The sequence below is a fragment of the Marmota monax genome, unplaced genomic scaffold (genome assembly GCF_021218885.2).
Source record: "Marmota monax isolate L192 unplaced genomic scaffold, Marmota_monax_Labrador192_F-V1.1 WCK01_AAM20220418_F8-fsc00111, whole genome shotgun sequence".
NCBI lineage: Eukaryota > Metazoa > Chordata > Mammalia > Rodentia > Sciuridae > Marmota > Marmota monax.
Window position 1 is genome coordinate 2,281,746 of NW_026695067.1, and position 20,692 is coordinate 2,302,437.

Sequence of the window (20,692 nt, forward strand, 5' to 3'; positions counted from 1 at the left end):
CTAGCACATGTGAGGCCCTAGGATCGATTCTCAGCATAACATTATAAAAAAATTTAGGTATTGTGTCCATCTACAACCAAAAAAAAAATTTAAATAAAAAAAGAGGCCCCAAATAGCCAAAGCAATTTTTAGCAAGGAAAGTGAAACAGGAGGCACCACCATACCCGACCTTAAATTATGCTACATAGCTCTAGTGACAAATGCAGCTTAGTAATGGTGCCAAAATAGGCATGATGACCAATGGAACAGCATAAAAGACACAGAGGCAATGTTAAATAGGAAAAGTAAAACAGTATAAATACAGTTAACTCATACTAGACAAAGGCATCATAAAGATATATTGGAGAAAAAATAGCCTCTTCAACAAATAGTGCTGGGAAAACTGGAAATACACATGTAGAAGAATGAAATCAATCCCCTATCACACACTGCACAAAGGACCTAGGCATTAAACCATAGAATCTGCACGGAATAGAAAAAAATGTACGCCCATGTCTCCATCATATTGGCTTAGAAACTGACTTCTATAAGATTCCTGAAGCACGAGAAGTAAAATCAAGAATCAATAAATGGGATGATATCACATTTATTTCTTTTCACAGCAAAGGATACAATCAAGAATGTGAACAGCGAGTCTACAGAATGGGAGAAAGTCTTTCCACCTTCACCTCAGATAGAGCATTGACCTCCAGGATATAGAAACAAAGAACTCAAAATATTTAACACCATAAAACCAAATAACCCAATCAATAAATGGGCAAAGAACTAAACAGACACTTCTCAAAAGAAGAAATATGAATGGTCAACAAATACATGAGAACAACATTTGACTTCTATAGCAATCAGAGAAATGCAACTTAAAACTACACTGATATTTCAACTCACTCCAGTCAGAAGGGCAATTATGAAGAATACAAGTAGAAATAAATGTTGGTGAGGATGTGGGGAAAACGGAACACTCATACAATGCTGATAGTACTGCAAGTTGGTTCACCTACTCTGGAAAGCAGTATCGAGGTTCCTCAAAACACTAAGAATGTAACCATCATTTGACCTATTGCAGAATTCTTGATAGAGAGAAAAAACATGGTGACATTCAGCAGAAAACAGTGTTTACTAGTGCCAGTACTGGCTGATTTGAATTTGAATCCCCAAAGGATGAGCACCACATGTATTGGTGTTGCCTTATGTATATACTCCACGCTAATATCTCTTTCATTTACCTGCTCAATACCTCCCACATTTTGATTGGACATTCTATTTCTATATCATAGAGTTGCAATGAAGTTACAACAGAATTGTGGAATGTGAACAATGGATACTGATGGTACCATGTCAACCCAGGCATATATCCAAAGGATTTAAAATCAGCATACTACAGTGATGCAACCACAACAATGTTTAGAGCTGCACAATTCACCATAGCTAAGCTATGGAATCAACCTAGGTGTCCATCAATAGAAAAATGGATAAAGAAAATGTGGGGATGGAAGATGGCGGCGAATAGAGTATGACACCTCCATGTACCGCGTCACTGCGCAGGTGATTAGTGAGTTTAGAATGGCCAAAAGCTATCTTGTAAGAAATGTCCAGCAAAATTGGGGTGCATTGAAACCTAGAGGAAGAATTTCAACACCCGAGGATCAGTCACTGCGGCTCAATCGCAAGTGAACTGTGCGCTTGGAGATTCAGGCTGATTGATCAGCAGCCTGCCCCGTAGCCAGCCGCAGCCTGCGCGCCGACGTGCCAGCATTGCAGAGAAACGGTGCTATGGATTCTGTGGGGTCCTGCAAACTGTGCCCTCACAGTGCTCCAGACTGATTTCCGGGTTTGAGACAGGGGAGAGAAATAGTCCAGATCTGCTCTCCACACCAGAAACCAAGGAAGCCAGCGGCTACCATATTGGAGAGCTGACGTCACCATCGCCAGTTTCGAACAGATCCGACACCATCACAGCAAGTTCAGCGATAGAACAGGTGTGTGACATTTAGCCCTTTTCCCATACAGCAGGGAAATCGCATAAAATCTCTCCCCGGCTTTCTGGGGGCATGATTATCAAAGTGAGCGTGAATAGAGGAGTGTGGAAAGGTAAAGGCACCTGACCTCCAACTCCCCCCCTCCCACCACCAGGGAAACCTGTCTCGCCAGCTCTCGGAGGAGTGGCTATCTGAGGGAATCGAAAGAATAGGGGGCCGGGTCCCAATAGCCGAGCTCCACATCCAGAACACTGCAGGCCCAGAGTGTAGCTTGAACTGCGGAGAGGTACCACACTGGGGAAGGCCTGTCTGGCGGGAGATGCAAGGAGACGAGAGGCCAGGAATAAACCTAAGTGAACAGGATTGGAGAGACACCAGGTGGAGGAGGAGGGAGCAGCCTCATACGGATTGATTCCTACAGCCCGAAGGCAAAATCTTGGTACAGAAGGCAAAGCTCCACCTACTGGAAGCAAAGAAAATACAAGCCTAACAGTGCTTTTTTTTTAATTGTAATTTCTATTTTATTTTATTATTATTTTTTAATCATTTCTTCTTTTTTCTTTTCTATTTTTTTTCTCTTTCTTCTCTCCCTCTATCTTTCTTGGTTTGCTTCCTTACCTGTTCCCTGTCTTTCCTCCCAAGCATGACCACTCCGATTACGTGTAATTTACTAAATGCAAATAGATGAATATTACGAGATGGTCTATAGTCCGCCTAAGCCCTTAACTACCCCAAAGTACTCCTGTCTATTCTCTTGTTAATATCCGCCTGCATTTGAGAAACCTCCCAAAGAAGTTAAGATATACTAACCACCATACCATCATATCTCCCGACCTTAACATAAAATCCTAAGTTCAAACCTTAATTCTCTATATGCCATCAAAATCTATAGGCTTTTAATCAAACTAATGAATTTACCTTAAATCACAATTAAATCCAACATCTCTAAACATTGTCTCCCAACAAAAAGGAGAGATCTTGGAGCTATACGAAACCAAAACAAATTTATAGGAGAAAACAGAAACACAGAAGTCAAACAGAGTTGGAAAGTTATGTGAGCACCATGAAAAAACAAGGGAAAAAAGGATTACAAACAAGGCAGCATAACTTAAATTTACAGGAAAACCTAGAGATATCAGCAAAATGGACAGATAAAGAATTCAAGGCATACCTGACTCAGATGGAATGGAATCTTAAAGAAGTCATTAGACAGCAAGTCCAAACAATGAAAGAATACTTTGAAAATGAATTACATAAACAGATTCAAGAAGAAAAAAATCAACTCTACCAGGAGATAGAGATTTTTAAAAAAATCAAAGAGTAATCCTAGAAATGCAGGAAACCATAAACCAAATAAAAAACTCAAATGAGAATATCACAAGTTGACTAGATCAAATAGAAGTCAGAACATCAGATAATGAAGACAAAGTATATCAACTCGAAAAGAATATAGTTAACACAGAAAGGCTGGTAAGAAACCATGAGCAAAACATCCAAGAGATATGGGATGTCATAAAAAAACCAAACTTAAGAGTCATTGGGATAGTGGAAGGTATAGAGGTCCAATCCAAAGGAATCAACAATCTGTTGAATGAAATAATTTTAGAAAACTTTCCAGATATGAAAGATGGAATGGATTGCCAAATCCTGGAAGCCGACAGGACCCCAAACATACAAAACCGTAATAGACCAACACCAAGACACATTATCATGAAGATATCCAACATAGAGAACAAGGAGAGAATATTAAAAGCTACAAGAGAAAGGAGGCAGATTACATTCAGGGGTAAACCAATTAGGATAACAGCTGATTTTTCATTACAGACGTTGAAAGCGAGAAGATCCTGGAACACGTACTTCAAACGCTGAAAGATAATGGATTCCAACCAAGAATATTGTATCCAGCAAAATTAAGCTTCAGGTTTGACAATAAAATAAAAATATTTCATGATAAACAAAAGTTGAAAGAATTCACAGCCAGAAAACCAGCACTGCAAGGCATTTTGAGCAAAACACTACAAGAAGAGGATGAAAAGCAGCACCCAAAACCAACAGTGGGAGGTAACTCAGTAAAGGGGGGACAATAATCAAAGAGGAAAAACAAGCCAAATTTAAATAAATAAATTTAAATAAATAAATAAATAAATTTAAATAAATAAATAAATCAATCAAAAGGGATAGAGAAGGACACTATATACTGTTAAAAGGAACCATTCACCAACAAGACATAACAATTATCAATATGTATGCACCAAACAATGGTGCTGCAACGTTCATAAAACAAACTCTCCTCAAGTTCAAGAATCAAATAGACCACAACACAATAATTATGGGTGACTTCAACACACCTCTCTCACCATTGGACAGATCCTCCAGACAAAGTTGAATAAAGAAACTACAGAACTCAATAACACAATCAATAACCTAGACTTAACCGACATATATAGAAGATATCAACCATCATCAAATGGATGTACGTTTTTCTCAGCAGCACATGGATCCTACTCAAAGATAGACCATATATTATGCCATAGGGCAACCCTTAGTAAATATAAAGGTGTGGAGATAATACCATGCATCTTATCTGATCATAATGAAATGAAACTGGAAATCAATGATAAAAGAAGGAAGGAAAATCCTGCATCACTTGGAAAATGAACAATAAGTTACTGAATGATCAATGGGTTACAGAAGACATAAAGGAGCAAATCAAAAAATTCTTAGAGATAAATGAAAATACAGACACAACATATCGGAATCTATGGGACACAATGAAAGCAGTTTTAAGAGGGAAATTCATTGCCTGGAGGTCATTCCTCAAAAAAAAGAAAAAAACAACAAATAAATGAGCTCACACTTCATCTCAAAACCCTAGAAAAGGAAGAGCAAAACAACAGCAAATGTAGCAGAAGGCAAGAAATAATTAAAATCAGAGCGGAGATCAACAAAATTGTAACAACAGAAACTATTGAAAAAATTGATAAAACTAAAAGTTGGTTCTTTGAAAAAATAAATAAGATCGACAGACCCTTAGCCATGCTAACAAAGAGAAGAAGAGAACTCAAATTACTAACATACGGGATGAAAAAGGCAATATCACAACAGACACTACAGAAATACAGAAGATAATTAGAAATTATTTTGAAACCCTATATTCCAATAAAATAGAAGATAGTGAAGATATCGATAAATTTCTTAAGTCATATGATTTGCCCAGATTGAGTCAGGAAGATACACACAATTTAAACAGACCAATAACAAAGGAGGAAATAGAAGAAGCCATGAAAACATTACCAACCAAGAAAAGCCCAGGACCGGATGGGTATACAGCGGAGTTTTACAAATCCTTCAAAGAAGAATTAATACCAATACTTTTCAAGTTATTTCAGGAAATAGAAAAAGAGGGAGCTCTTCCAAATTCATTCTATGAGGCCAACATCACTCTGATCCCGAAACCAGACAAAGACACTTCAAAGAAAGAAAACTACAGACCAATATCTCTAATGAACCTAGATGCAAAAATCCTCAATAAAATTCTGGCGAATTGGATACAAGAACATATCAAAAAGATCGTGCATCATGATCAGGTAGAATTCATCCCTGGGATGCAAGGATGGTTCAATATACAGAAATCAATAAATGTTATTCACCACATCAATAGACTTAAAGATAAGAACCACGTGATCATCTCTATAGACGCAGAAAAAGCATTCGACAAAGTACAGCATCCCTTTATGTTCAAAACACTAGAAAAACTAGGGATAACAGGAACTTACCTCAACATTGTAAAAGCTATCTATGCTAAGCCTCAGGCTAGCATCATTCTAAATGGAGAAAAGTTGAAGGCATTCCCTCTAAAATCTAGAGCAAGACAGGGATGCCCTCTATCACCACTTCTATTCAATTTCGTTCTCAAAATACTGGCCAGAGCAATTAGACAGACGAAAGAAATTAAAGGCATAAAGATAGGAAAAGAATAACTTAAATTATCACTATTTTCGGATGAAATGATCTTATACCTAGCAGACCCAAAAGGGTCTACAAAGAAACTATTAGAGCTAATAAATGAATTCAGCAAAGTGGCAGGATATAAAATCAACACGCATAAATCAAAGGCATTCCTGTATATCAGCGACAAATCTTCTGAAATGGAAATGAGGAAAACCACCCCATTCACAATATCCTCAAAAAAAAAATAAAAATAAAAAAAATACTTGGGAATTAACCTAACAAAAGAGGTGAAAGATTTATACAATGAAAACTACAGAACCCTAAAGAGAGAAATAGAAGAAGATCTTAGAAGATGGAAAAATATACCCTATTCCCCTTTTTGGACTATTCCCTAAAGGTTCTCAGCACCACACAAAAAAATAAATACCATAAAATAAAGGTATTGTGTCCATCTACAACTGAATATATTTTAAAAAGAATAAATGTATAGAATAATATCACATATAAATATTAGAGATAAAACAACAGTTTTCTGACTTTAACAGTATCAACCATTAGACATAATTGACACTAAAGAAACTATACCTACCACAAGCACAATTATAAATGCTTTTCAAATAAATAGGCAACACTGATCAAGGTAAAGCAGATGATGGGAACTAAAAACAATTCTCAATGAATTTTAAAAACTGAAATTAAACCAAGTATCTTCTCTGATTACAGGAAATTAAATCAGCAATCAAAGTCAAAAAGGTGCCTGGAAGGTTCCTAAATGGAAATAAACACACACTTCCACTTTGCCCCCCAGTACTGAGGATTAAACTCAGGGCACTTTACCACTAAGCTATGTCTCCAGACCTTTTTATTTTTATTTTGAAACAGGGTCTCAATAAGTTGCCCAGGCTGATTTCAAACTTGTGATCCTGCTGTGTCAACCTCCCAAGCAGCTGGGATTACAGGCATGTTCTACCATGCCAGCTAGCAACACACTAAGCAACCAATGGGTCAAAAAGCAGAAAATATTTTTAAGTTTATAAAAATAAAAACACAATATATTAAAATATGCAGACTGTGACTTCCATTGGTATTAGAGGGAAAGTGACATCTATGATTACATATCCTATAAAAAGGAGAGAAGTTTCAAATAAATATCACCTAATAATTCAGCAAAAAGGGAATATTATATATAAAGTAAATGGAAGAAAATATTATAATTTTCAGGCATAAAAGATAGAATGCTACTATATATCCTATAGGTATTAAAAGAAAAAATGAGAATTCACTTTTGAAAATTACTTTTCTTAGAATAGTGTAAAGAGCAAAATTGGAATCTAAAAAATTTTCCACATAACCTCTGCTCCTACAGATGCATAGTCGCCTTCTTTATACAAATATACCACCAGAGTGGTAAGTTTATTACAAACTGTAAACCTAAATAGTCACTAATACCCAAAGTTCATAGTTTACAATATAGTTCACAATTGTTGTTATATGTTCCTTGGTTCTGGACAAATTTATAATAACAAATATATCACTATTACAGCATTAAAATGAGTAATTTCATTGTCTTAAAATATCTGTGCTCCACCTATTCATCCCACATAATTGATCTCTTCACTGTCTCCATAGTTTTGCCTTTTCAAGAATATGGTGCAGATGGAATCATACAACATGCATCCTTTTCAGATTGGCTTCTTTCATATAGTAGTGTGCGTTTAAGGTTACTCCATGTCTTTTTATGCCTTCCCAGTACATTTCTTTTTATTGCTGAATAATGTTTCACTGTCTGGACATACTATAATAGGTTATTTATCCATTCACTTACTGAAGGACACATAAGTGGCTACCAAGTTTCAACAATTATGAATATAGTTGTGCAGGTTTTTGTATGAACATGAGCTTTCAACTTCTCTGGGTAAAGATCAAGGAGTGCTATGTCTGAATCATACAGTGAAAGTATGTTTAGTTTTTATATAAAGCTTCCAAGCTGTCTTCCAAAGTGGCTATTCCATTTTAAATTTCCATCAACAATAAGTGAAAGCTCCTATAACTCCATTTGCTCACTAGTATTCAGTATTGCCAAAGTCATCATTTACTGCAATCCCTATCAAATGCCAGGCAAGGACACTGCAGGAAAAGAAATCTAATTTTTGTTTGCTTGTTTTTTTGGCAGAATTAGAAAAACTCACTGTAAAATTCATATGGAATCTCAAGGTCCACATGAACAGCCAAAACAATCTTGTAAAACAAAAAAATCTAGAGGACTCACACTCCCTGATTTCAAAACCTAATCCCGACCTTTTATAGGCCTAAGCTAACGTGGATATTTCTGTCTTAGTGGGGTTTTTGTGTTTGTTTCAGTACTGGGGACTGAACCCAGGGGTGCTCTACCACTGAGCCACACCCCTGTTCCTTTCTGAGACAGTGTCTCACAAGTTGCTGAAATGACACTTGTGCAACACTACACCTGGCTATTTTTGTCTTAGTTTTCAACCACAACAAAAAAAGTTTAAAAAGTGAAATGAAGAAAAAAAACTACAAATATAAAAGAGGTATAGAGTAAAAATATAAAGGAAGAAAAATCTTTCCTGGATGTGGTGGCATGTGTCTGTAATCCCATTGACTCAGGAGGACACTTTAATAATGCCATGTCTTTAAACCCATGAACATGGAATGTTTTCATTTATTTATGCCTCCTTGAATTTTCAGAAATTTTTGCAGGTTTCATTGTACAAATCCATATAAATCTCTCACTTCCTTGTTTAACTGCTTTGTATTTCATTCTTTTTGATGTTATTGCTAGTGGAACTGTTCTCTGAATTTTATTTTCAGATTATTCATTGCTAATATATATAAATGAAGCTGATTTTCATATATTGACTTTGTATACTGATACTAGGCAGAATTTGTTCGTTAAAGATAACAGGTTTTGGGGGTAGAATCTTTGGGGTTTTATACACGTACAATCACGTAACCTATGAATAGACTTATCCCTTTCCAATTTTGATGTCTTTTATTTTTCTTATCTTACCTAATTGTTCTGGCTAGAATTTCCACTAGTATGTTGAACCGAAGTGGTAAAAGCAGAAATCCTTGTCTTGTTTCTGACCTCAGAGGAAAAGATTTCCCCAATGGTTATGATGTTCATTATGGGGTTTCGTATATGGCTTTATAGTGCTCAATTTGTTTAGGTCTATCCTCAATTTGTTAAATGTTTTTACATAAAACAGTGTTATATTTTGTCAAATGTTCTTTATGAGTCAATTCTGATAATCACGTAATTTTCTCCTTCATTCTGTTTGTAGTATATTACATTGATCAATTTTCATGGTGACCAATCCTCGCATTCTAAGAATAAATCCAATTTGTCTTGATAATATCATTGTAATATGCTGCAGAATTCTATATGGTACCATTTTCTTTTCAATTTGGCACCAATGTTCATAAGAGACATCAATCTTTAGATTTCTTTTCTTGCGATATTTCTGCATGACTTTTGGTATGAGGGTAATGCTAGATTCACAGAATTATTTGGAAAGTATTCCCTCTTCTTTATTCAAATTTCCATTTTATTCATACATCATTTTCTTAACTTTCTCCATATCTCCCTTTAGTTCTATGACTGCTGTTTTCTATGTCTAGTAGATCCACCATCAGGTATTTTTCAGGGACAATTTTTTATTCATTTATTTTTTTTTCCTTTGAATGTGCCAAACTTTATTTCTTTTTGTGCCTTGTGTTTTTATGTTGTTGTTGAAAACTAGATGATTTGATTCTAATAATGTGGTGACTCAGTAAATCATATTTTCCCCTATCCCCAAAGTTTGCTGTTTTTGTTACTGCTTTTGTTTCTTGTGGTTGTTATTGTTTGGTTACATTGTTTCTGTTCCAAAGACTGGCTTGAGAGATAAACTTAAGGTCCTCTCAACTATTTTCTGAACCTCAGGTTTCCCTAGCATGTGCAATCCCTAATTTTTCCCTATATACAACTGATTTTGAGAAGGTAACAACCAATCAACAATATATGAAAAAATGCTCATCATCTCTAGCAATTAGAGAAATGCAAATCAAAACTACCCTAAGATATCATCTCACTCCAGTCAGAATGACAGCTATTACGAAGACAAACAACAATAAGTGTTAATGAGGATGTGGGGGAAAAGGTACACTCATACATTGCTGGTGGGACTGCAAATTGGTGCAACCAATAGGGAAAGCAGTATGGAGTTTCCTTGGACATCTGGGAATGGAACCACCAAATATGCTATTTTTAAGTCTATACCCAAAAGACTTAAAAATAGCATACTACAGGGACACAGCCACATAAATGTTTATAGCAGCACAATTCACAATAGCTAAACTGTGGAGCCAACCTAGATGCCCTTCAGTGGATGAATGGATTAAAAAAATGTGGCATATATACACAATGGAATTTTACTCAGCAAAAAAAAGAGAATAAAATCATGGCATTTGCAGGTAAATAGATGGTGGTGGAGAAGATAATGCTAAGTGAAGTCAGCCAATTCCCAAAAAAACAAATGTTTTCTCTGATATAAGGTGACTGACTAGGTGGGATAGGTTGGGGGAGCATGGGAGGAATAGATGAACTCTAGATAGGGCAGAGGCATGGGAGGGTAAGGGAGGGGACAGGGGATTAGCAAGGATAGTCGAATAGACATCATCATCCAAAGTACATGTATGAAGACACGAGTTGGTGTAAACATACTTTATATACAACCAGAGATATGAAAAATTGTGCTGTATATGTGTAATAAGAATTGAAATGCATTCTGCTGTCATTTATTTTTTAAAAAAATAAAAACAAAACTGATTTTGAAGGTTCTATTCTTCATATCCAGCTCTCAAAAAGGGAAAATGGGAAACAGAAAAGAAGAAAAAAAAAAGCCACCTTTTAAGTCCACTGTTAAGTCACTTCAACCAGAGTTGTAGGGATTTTATAAACAAATGAGGGGCAGTATGCAACAATGAATGCAAGCCTCTTTGTCTCCACATGTCTGGGCATTAGTAGCAATCAGTCTTCAGAACCTAACATTTAGAGGACAAAGTCCTTTTTGTTCACCTTGGCTGCCTTAAAACTGCCATGAACATGTAGTTGCTATAGCATTAAAACTGAAATTGATTGAAATTAACCCACTTCATCCTCTAAGCCTTTACCTCAAAGTTACAAACCTTAAAAAGACTTCCAAGTTCCAAAATATTTACATCAGAGAGATTCTGCCAATGCAAATGGTGTCTAGGGGGCTGACAGATTCCCATCCCCTTACCTCTAGGATTTAGATTCTTTCTTAGAATTTCCATATTTCTGTTTCTATTGCCCCTCTGTTCTTGCATATGTTCATTTTATCTATCAGACCTCTGGGTGTATTAGTTATCATTGTTTTAAAGTCCCAATCTGATAATTCTAACATCCCTGCCATATTTGAGTCTGGTACTAATGCTTGTTCTGTCTCTTCAAACTGTGCACTTGCCTTTTAGTATGTCTTTTAATTTTTTTTCTTCATAGCCAGACATGATGAATTCTGTAAAAAGAACTACTGTATGTAGGGTTTTAGTAATGTGGTAATAGGTATGGGCACCCAGGATGCATTCTACAGTCCTATGATTAGTCTGTGTCATTTAGTGAGTCTTTGCCTCTAAAATGGAAAGTCATGTGTTTCCTAGTTGGTGCCTCACTACCCCCACCCTCCCCAGGTACGACAGGGTGTCTAGATTGGGCAGGGGAGAGGTACTTCATCATCTGCTCTGTGGAAAGTTACAGGAAGTCTGAGTTAGCATCTTTCCTTCCTCTACATAGATACCTAGAGCTAGCTAGAGTTGCATATTTCCCTTCCTTCACGGTCAGTTAGTGTCTGATAAAACAAACCCCAGCAAGTTATGGTCTAGTTAAACAGTTTCTCCTTAGAGCAGAACTTTATTATAACAACAGAATGCTATAGTACATTTTTAAATGTCTACTCAATCAGATCTTACTGCTGAAAGCTGGAGGAAAATTTTTTTCCAATATTCACTGTAAAAATTTTTTCCAATATTCACTGTGAAAAACTCCTAGAGGTAAAAAATAGTAGAAGAGCCCCCATGACTGGGTGACCCCAGAGAGTAATTACTGAATCTCAGACTTATTCACATGGATTTTTCAGTGAATCATAATTCATACTTCTACAGAAGTTTCAGCTCATGTATTTCTGTTCTAGCAAATTGTGATTCTCTATATTTGCTTGTATGCCCAATTAGGGGACAGTGGATTATTCTATGATGTCACTACGGTTATGGATATAAAAAAAGATATTGGTTTTGTTCAGCTTTTGACTTGTTAGAACAACAAATTGCTTGGAGTAACAACTTCCAATTCCTAACATACTGAACGAGAAACAGGAAGAATAGGAATAATTTATGCAATTTTATGCTAATAAATTCAACAGTTTAGATAAAATGGATAACCAAAATGAAAGATATAAGTTACCAAAAACTAAAGAAATATGGACTATTACTTCATTGGTGAATTATATATGTATCATTTAAATAAGAGAGAGGCTCAATCTTACAGAAGTACAGAAAATAAAGGCGGAAACAATCCTAACTCATTTAATGAGACAGCATTCCTTTTTTTTTTTTACCAAAACCAAAGACTCAGCCAGGCATGGTGGGGCACGCCTGTAATCGCAGGGGCTCAGGAGGATAAAGACAAAGGATCCTGAGTTCAAGGCCAGCCACAACAAAAGCAAGGCGCTAAGCAACTCAGTGAGATCTTGTCTCTAAATAAAATACATAACAGGGCTGGGGATGTGGCTTAGTGGATGAGTGCCCCTGAGTTCAATTCCCAGTACCAAAAAAGACAAAAACCCCAAAAAACGAAAAACAACCAAATACTCAACAGGGAAATTAAACACCCAAATACATCATGAGCATAAGTGTAAAAAATCCTCTACAAAATGTAAGCAAACTAAATACAACAATATATAGAAAATACATTATGAACAAGTGATTACTAGGAATACAATGTTGATTTAACATCAAAACTCTAACTGAAATGTACACTTTAAACAGATGACTTGTATATAATGCGAATTATATCTCAATAAAACTAATTTGAAAATAATAAGGCATCACTGATTTAAAAAAAATAAATCTTGAAATATATAGAAAAAGCATTTGATAACATGGAACATCAATTTATGACAAATATTCTAAAGGAACTAATAAAAGAAATCGTCCTTAATCTGATAGAGGGCATATACAAAAACCCTACAGCTAATACCATACCATAATGATGGAAAACTGAATGCTTTCGAGTTACAATCAGGACCAAGGCTTCTATTTCAAATTGTATTGAAGATATGGAGCAATACAATTAGATAATAAAAAGAAATAAACAGTATACACATTGAAAAGAAAGAAATAAAAGTTTTTATACACAGATATTTATGTATACATAAAAAATGACTTTGTACTTACAAAACAACAAATAATAATTCATAGTCAATTTGATCATATCCCTAGACATAGGTTATGCAAAAAAGCAATTGTCCTCCTCTACACTACCAAGAAAAAAATTAAAAATGAAATAAAAATATTACTTTCAATGGCTTCAAAACCAGAAAATACTAGGGGTGAACTTCATGAAATACTGATAAGACTTATATACTTAAAATCACAAAACTGAGAGAGATTTAAAAAACTATAAACAAATGCAGAGAAACACCATAATCATAGATTGAAGACTCAATATTATTGGAATGTCAGTTTTTTCCCAAACTAATCTAAAAATTCCATGCAATACTTACAAAATCCCAATAGACCTTTTTAGAAAATAAAAAGCTGACCCTGATATTTATATGAAAATGCAAATTTCCTTGGATTAACCAAAACAATCTCAAAAAAGATAAAGGATTTCTACAACCTTACTTGAAGACTTTCTGGAAAACTACGGTATGGTAATCAAGTCTGTTTAAGGATAGACAAATCAGAACTGGGGTTGTGGCTTAGTGGTAGAGTGCTTGCCTCGCATGTGAGATATACTGGGTTTGATCCTCAGCACCACATAAAAAAAAATAAACAAAATAAAGGTATTTTTTTTTTTAAAAAAAGGGATAGACAAATATATCAGTGGAACAGAAATGAACTCAGAATCCAGAAACAGACCCACAACAATATGGCTGATTCATATTTTTTTTATCAAGTGTTCAAAAGAGAAAACAGATCAATGGGGAAAAAATTTTTTTAAACAAGGTGCTCAACTGGTGTAATGGAAAAGGAAAATCTTTTCAACAAATAGTGCTGGGACAATAGACTATTTATGTGGAGAAATAAACCCCTAACTATATTTTATATCATTGCCATTAACTGGTGTGAGATAAATCATAAGCCTTAATGCAAAAACTGAAATTACAAAGCTTCTAGAGAAAATTCTGAGAAGGCTTTCTTTTAATCTTTGGATCTTTTAGATAACCCAGAGAGTACTAGGCATAAAAGGAGAAACACTGATAAAATAAACAATATCAAAATTAAACTTTTGCTAACTGCAAGCTATCATCAAGAAAATGTACAAGCAGCCATGTACGGTGGCATATGCCTGCAACCCAGTGACTCAGAAGGCTGGGGCAGGAAGATCACAAGTTTGAGGCCAGCCTCAGCAACCCTAAGCAACTTAGCAAGACTCTATCTCAAATAAATGGGGAAGGGGGCTGGAGGTGTAGCTCAGTGGTTAACCACCCCTCCCATACCATCCCCAATACCAAAAAAGATAAAAGAAAATATATAGGCACGTTCCAGATTAAGAAAAAATTTTTTATACATATATGATTTAAAAAAATTGTAGTTAGAATATATAAACAACTCAATAGTGAAATGACAGATAAATTTTGTAAATGGGCAAAAATCCTTTAACAGACATTTCACAAGGGAAGATAATGAATGATTATGAAGCACATGAAAAGATGCCCATGAATCACCAGGGAATCACAATTAGAACAAAAATGAGCTATTACAACATTTCCACCAGAATTAGCCTAAAAATTTAAAACTAATGGTGGCAAATACTGGTAAGACTGTGGAGCAACTAGAAAGAACTTCCACAGACTGCAGATGGGTGAATAAAATGGTACAACCACTACGGAAAACATTTTGTCAATTATACTTCTCTAGGTATTTACCCAAGAGAAATGGAAACAAAATTCACCCAAAAACTTGATAGAAGATTTATTTATAAATGCCCCAAACTAGAAATTCAAATGTTTATCAAGAGATGAGCAAAAAAATTGTGATATTATTCACATATGGATATGTTCAGCAATGAAAATACAGGTAAATCTCAAAAACAGTATACTCAAAAAAAGCCAATTGAAAAGGAGTATGATTTAAAATGCATGAATTTTTAGAAAAGGAAAAAGTCCTAATGATAATGACAGAAACCAGGTAAGTGATCGCCAAAGGCAAGGGGTAGCAGGAATTGACTACAAAGAAACTCTGTGGAACAATGGAAAATTCTAAAATTTGAAAGGTCTATGGATTCCACAGGTATTTAGATTTATTAAAACTCAACAAACTACATATCTTAGATCTCTACATATCACATAATGTTATATCTTCGTGAAAAAAAGTCAATAAATACAGGTATTTATGCACTAAAACAGTCACAAGTGCCAAAATACTAGCAGCTACTGAATTATAGGAATTTTCCCATGATTATTTGTATTTTTAAGATTTTCTTTAATAAATAAGCACTACTTATGTGAAAAAAAATTTTAAAAATTAGGTCCTCAAGCAAACCCTCACTAAAAAGGTGACATCTGAACAAAGACCTAAGGATGAGAGAGTCGGCTATATGGATATATTTTAGAAAAGCCTTCTAGGATGAAGAAACTGTACAAGTCCTGAGATGTCTAGAAGTGACATGCTCTGACTTAGCACCGTAACAGGTTTACTCTGGGTATAGTACTCAGAATAGACAGGGCAGAAAAAAAGAGTAGTCAGAGAACTACTACAACACTCAGGTGAGAGTTGGTGGAAGCTTGGATTTGGGGAAAGCAGTGAAGTTAAAATACTTAAATTCTGAATATACTTTAAGGCAAACCTAACATCTCTTGCAGATGGATGTAATGCAAAGTGTACTAGAAAGAGAGAGGTAAAGGATGACTTTAACTAATTGGGACCTAGTCAATTAAACTACAGTATCATTTACTAATATAGAGAAAACTAGGAGATGAAGTTGGGTTTGGGGGGAGGAAGACAGTACAGGTTTTTTGGACATAATAAATTTGAGTGAAGATATTAAACGGGTAGTCATCAGCAACTACAAAGTATTTAAAGTCACAGGATTAAGTGAGCTCACCAAGAGAATGTGTACATGAAGAAGAAATGGGAACCAAAGAAAGGCTCTAAAGTATTCATGTGTCAGGAGGTCAGCAAGTTCTTAGCATAAACTAGAAATCAAAGTCAGTAATACCCTGAAGTAAACTGTTAAAACTATTCTTAGGAAAAAAAAATGAGTTCAGAAATAACCAAGAAACCCTTTTCTGTTCTTCATATAAAAGAACACTCTCAAGGCATCCTTGATACTGTAAGATGAAGTGGATACCTTGATAGATTCAAATCTGGACATGAAACTACAAAGAGGTAACTGCATCATTCACCATCCTTCTAGTTCTATATTTTTATAATCCCATGAGTCAAGCTTTTCTATCTTTGAGATGTTTGGAAATAAAAATCTAAGGGCATATTCAGAATACTCTTTCTCAAATAGCTAAGGTTTCAAACAACACACATAAGTCATCAGATGACACTCAAAGCTTGTTAGGTAATGATCAACTACATGGCTGTCAGATATTCAGATGTCGCTTTGGAGGCCGATGATAAACTACAGGTCTGACAACTCACTTTCCATTCTAAGATATTTCTTGAACTTTTTTTTTTGTTGTGACAGGCAACCAAATTGATTATACTCAGTCATTGGGGGTTGACACTACAGCCAGCAGACTTCTATTTGTTGATTGCTATTGATTTTCTTTGATACATCATTTAAAAATCAATAGTTGGAAAGAAAAATAGGCTTGGTTTACACATACTTAAATGTACTATTGTATGCTGGAGGAGGCACAAGTTTGGCAGGGCTTTGGCATCCAATTATAAGAAGAGCTCTTAACAGGTGAAAGCAAGGGCTTTAGATCGATATGCAGTTTTCTTTCTCAATCAAAGAAAGTGGCTATAAATTAGGCTCATCAGTGTTATTTCTAAAGCTTTCTTAAAACAAACAACTTAAATTTTTTTTTATCTTCCTCGGATTTACATTAAAGGATACATCACTAAGAGTTTTTGTTTTGTTTTGTATTGTTTTTAAGAATATTCAAGATACCTGGAGTTCATCCGTGCTTTTATCTTTTTGGCTTTTTTTTTATTTTTTTGCCGCTCTTCTCCATCTTTCAAAGGCTCTGGTGGAACTGTACTTTCAACTACAATGTCAATAATATACTTCTTCAAGGAAAGATGCTCCTGCAAGATAAATTAATAAAATGGTGATTATTTTAAAATAAAACAGATTTCTACAAACTAGTGAATATACAAGATTATGCAGATGAAACTAAAAGTAGTCTCTATGAAATACTAGTTTCTAGAATTATTTTGGAAAATGTCCATGACATTGTTTTTTTTACTTAAGATTTTCACTAACTCATCAAACATTCACTGAACACCAGCTAAATGCTAAGAATTCAAGGATAGTCCCTGTTTATAATATCACTATGTGTAAGAGGTAAGACATCACACAAAATTATAATACAAAGCAGTTAGCCAATTAGAGATTTAAATTGCTATAGAAATTCAAAATAAGATGACTGTTCACCAGGGGTAAGGAGGGAAGACTTTAAGAAGAAAGCATTGTGACCACCATCCTTTGAATATGAATAGAATTTGAACACACAGATGTCCAGTGTGTATGCATCTATTTGGGATGTAAATAGGGTACAAGGGCAGAAGGCAAAAGGGTAATCTCAGGAAACATATCTCAGAGATAAGAAAGTAAAATGTGCTATTGACAACAGTTTGGCAGGAGTAGATAGAATGTGACCCATTTCCCTCCTCATCCATCTTACAGATTTTTGGTTTATCATGTTAACTGCAAAACTGCAGATACACAATTCCTTTGCCCCTCTCTTCTTTTGTACCTGCATGGCAAAATTCCAATCCTAAATCCATATCTCTACCTATTCTGTGTCTATATCTAGAGCAAATTAACATGGCTATAATTGCAAATCACACTGACTGTTCTTACTTTAAGTTTATGACATTATACCTCAAGTGAGCTCTAGAATTGCGAGGTAACAAAGCAGACTTAGTCTGGTCAATTCACACATACTCACCTTCCTAAAAATTATTTTAGACTTCTCTTCAAATTTTCAGTACCTCTTATTCCCCACTTCCAACTCTCAGTTCCAACTCTCAGTTCAATAGCATACTTATTTTTCTGAATAACAGCATTATTCAGAAGAGAGCTTCCATATTCTCTCATGGTCAAATTTGACAACCAATATGAACCTGTGCCTTTATGCTTTTTCTCCTGCTACACTCAATTTCTTATCTAGGGCGAAGTCCTTTATAGTAGACTGGATCCTATTCCTTCTTTACCATTTATATGGATATGCCTCTTATTTTCAGCATCATTGATTATTCACTTTCTGCTAAAATTCTTTCTACTGAAATCACCTCAAAAGAATCCTTGTATATGCACTTCAGCTACCTTTTTGTACCAAAATGTGTTGAATGTATATCCTCTCTGTCTTCACTTAAATCTTATTCTCTCCTGAACTCTTTTCAGTCTAACTTTGGCTTACCATACTTACTCTGTAAACCGTCTCTGTCACCAATGGCTAACTCTCAGCTCTCATCTGTCTCTTACAGATCACTTCGGCCTCCCTGACGTTTTCTTCTCTATGCTTCTTACATCAATGTCCTCCTAATTCACTGGCTATTTCTTCTAAGTCTCTTTGCTGGATCCTATTCCTCTTCTTGATCTCCAAATATTGCAACATACCAAAGCAATCACCACAGATGTGCTCTTCTCAATCTAATTCATTCATCAAGGGCAGTAATTTAAAATATTGTGTATACAAAGACACTACTCCAATTTTTATCCCCAGTCCTGACCTGTCTCCTAAATTCCATTCATGTACATAAAAATATGTCCTCATTGGGCTGGGGATGTGGCTCAAGTGGTAGCGCGCTTGCCTGGCGTGCATGCGGCCCGGGTTCGATCCTCAGCACCATATACAAACAAAGATGTTATGTCTGCCGAAAACTAAAAAATAAACATTAAAAAAATCTCTCTCTCTCTCTCTCTCTCTCTCTCTCTCTCTAAAAAAAAAAAAATGTCCTCAAACTTTCCACTTAGGTAAAGAATGTCCATCATCAAAATTTCCAAAGTAATTTTTCCATCAACGCAATTCTTTTATGAAATACAACCCAAAACTCATCCCCAAATACCTCCACTTCTCTCTTCCACCATCACTAGTTTTAAGTCACCAACTGTATAGTCTCTTAATTGGTCTCTTAGTGTCTAATTTGACTTACAAATTTTTTCTCTATAAAAGGAACCGTTCGTTTTTTTAAGGTATACATCAAATCACATCATTCCTCTTAACAAAACTTGCTTTCTCATCACACTTAGGGTAAAATACAAATTCCTTCCATGATTTCCAAAGACCTACAACATTGACCTCTCGAGCATTATCTTATACCACCCTCTCCCTTCTTTACTAAAACTATGTTCACAATGGTCCTCTTGTAGTTCGTCACATTCATTAGACATATTACTACCCAGGACTTTTTTGCCTTTGGCCAAGAATATTATTCTTGCAGAAATATGCCTGGTCAGAGTAAAAATGAAATCTCAATCTTAATTAATACCCTATATTATTTAATATATCCTTATTCTGTTTATTTTTTCTTTAGAGAACTTGCCAACCCCTCACATATTCATTTGCAGTCTCCTATATGAGAATATAACTTTCACAAGGGCATTGTCTTTGTTTTATTCACATATGTTTTTGTGTCTAGGAATGTACCCGGCATATGGCAGGCCCCAATAAGCATAAACTAAATGAAGGAATGAAAAGAAAGTAATGTAATAATAATATTTATAAGAGTTTATTATGCAATATACATTGAGCTAAGTGCTTTATAAAAATCATTTATTTAACACCGGGTGCAGCGGTGCACACCTATAATCCAGTGGCTCAGAAAGCTGAGGCAGGAGGAACCCGAGTTGAAAGCCAGCCTCAACAAAAGCAAGGCACTAAGCAAGTAGGTTGAGACCCTGTCTCTAAATAAAACACAAAATAGGGCTGGGAATGAGGCTCTGTGGTCGAGCACCCGTGAGTTCAATCCACCCCTCCCCGTAACCCTCCCTCAAAAAATCACTTATTGAGCTCACAGACCTACACTTAGAAAGCACATATTTTTATTATCTCCATTTTAACTATGAGAAAACTGAGATACAAACAGACTTAAATCTTGTCCAAAGATAGAAGGTCAAAATCATGACTGATTGCAGATAGTAAAGTCACAGAATCCAAATTAAAACCTTGACAGTATGATTATGCAATCTATACTCTTGACTACTACCTTAAAGAAACAGCTGGAAATGGGTTTGAGCAGTAGAACCATGTCCACTTTTCAAATCATCAATCTATCAAAAACCAAACCAAAATAAAAATCTCATAACCAAAGGAAAATATTTTCTCACAAGGAGAATTATT

General features: G+C 35.3%; 1 protein-coding gene across 10 annotated transcripts in view; it reads right to left on the reverse strand.

Annotated features, from left to right (window-relative positions):
- Scaper (S-phase cyclin A associated protein in the ER) overlaps positions 1 to 20,692 on the reverse strand; it is a 460,757-nt gene that overhangs the window by 253,875 nt on the left and 186,190 nt on the right. For all 10 annotated transcript variants that reach the window (XM_046428027.2, XM_046428024.2, XM_046428026.2 and 7 more), the window contains one exon: positions 17,296 to 17,432. In XM_046428027.2, the coding sequence (XP_046283983.1) occupies positions 17,296 to 17,432 (137 nt within the window). The remainder of the gene's footprint in view (positions 1 to 17,295; positions 17,433 to 20,692) is intronic.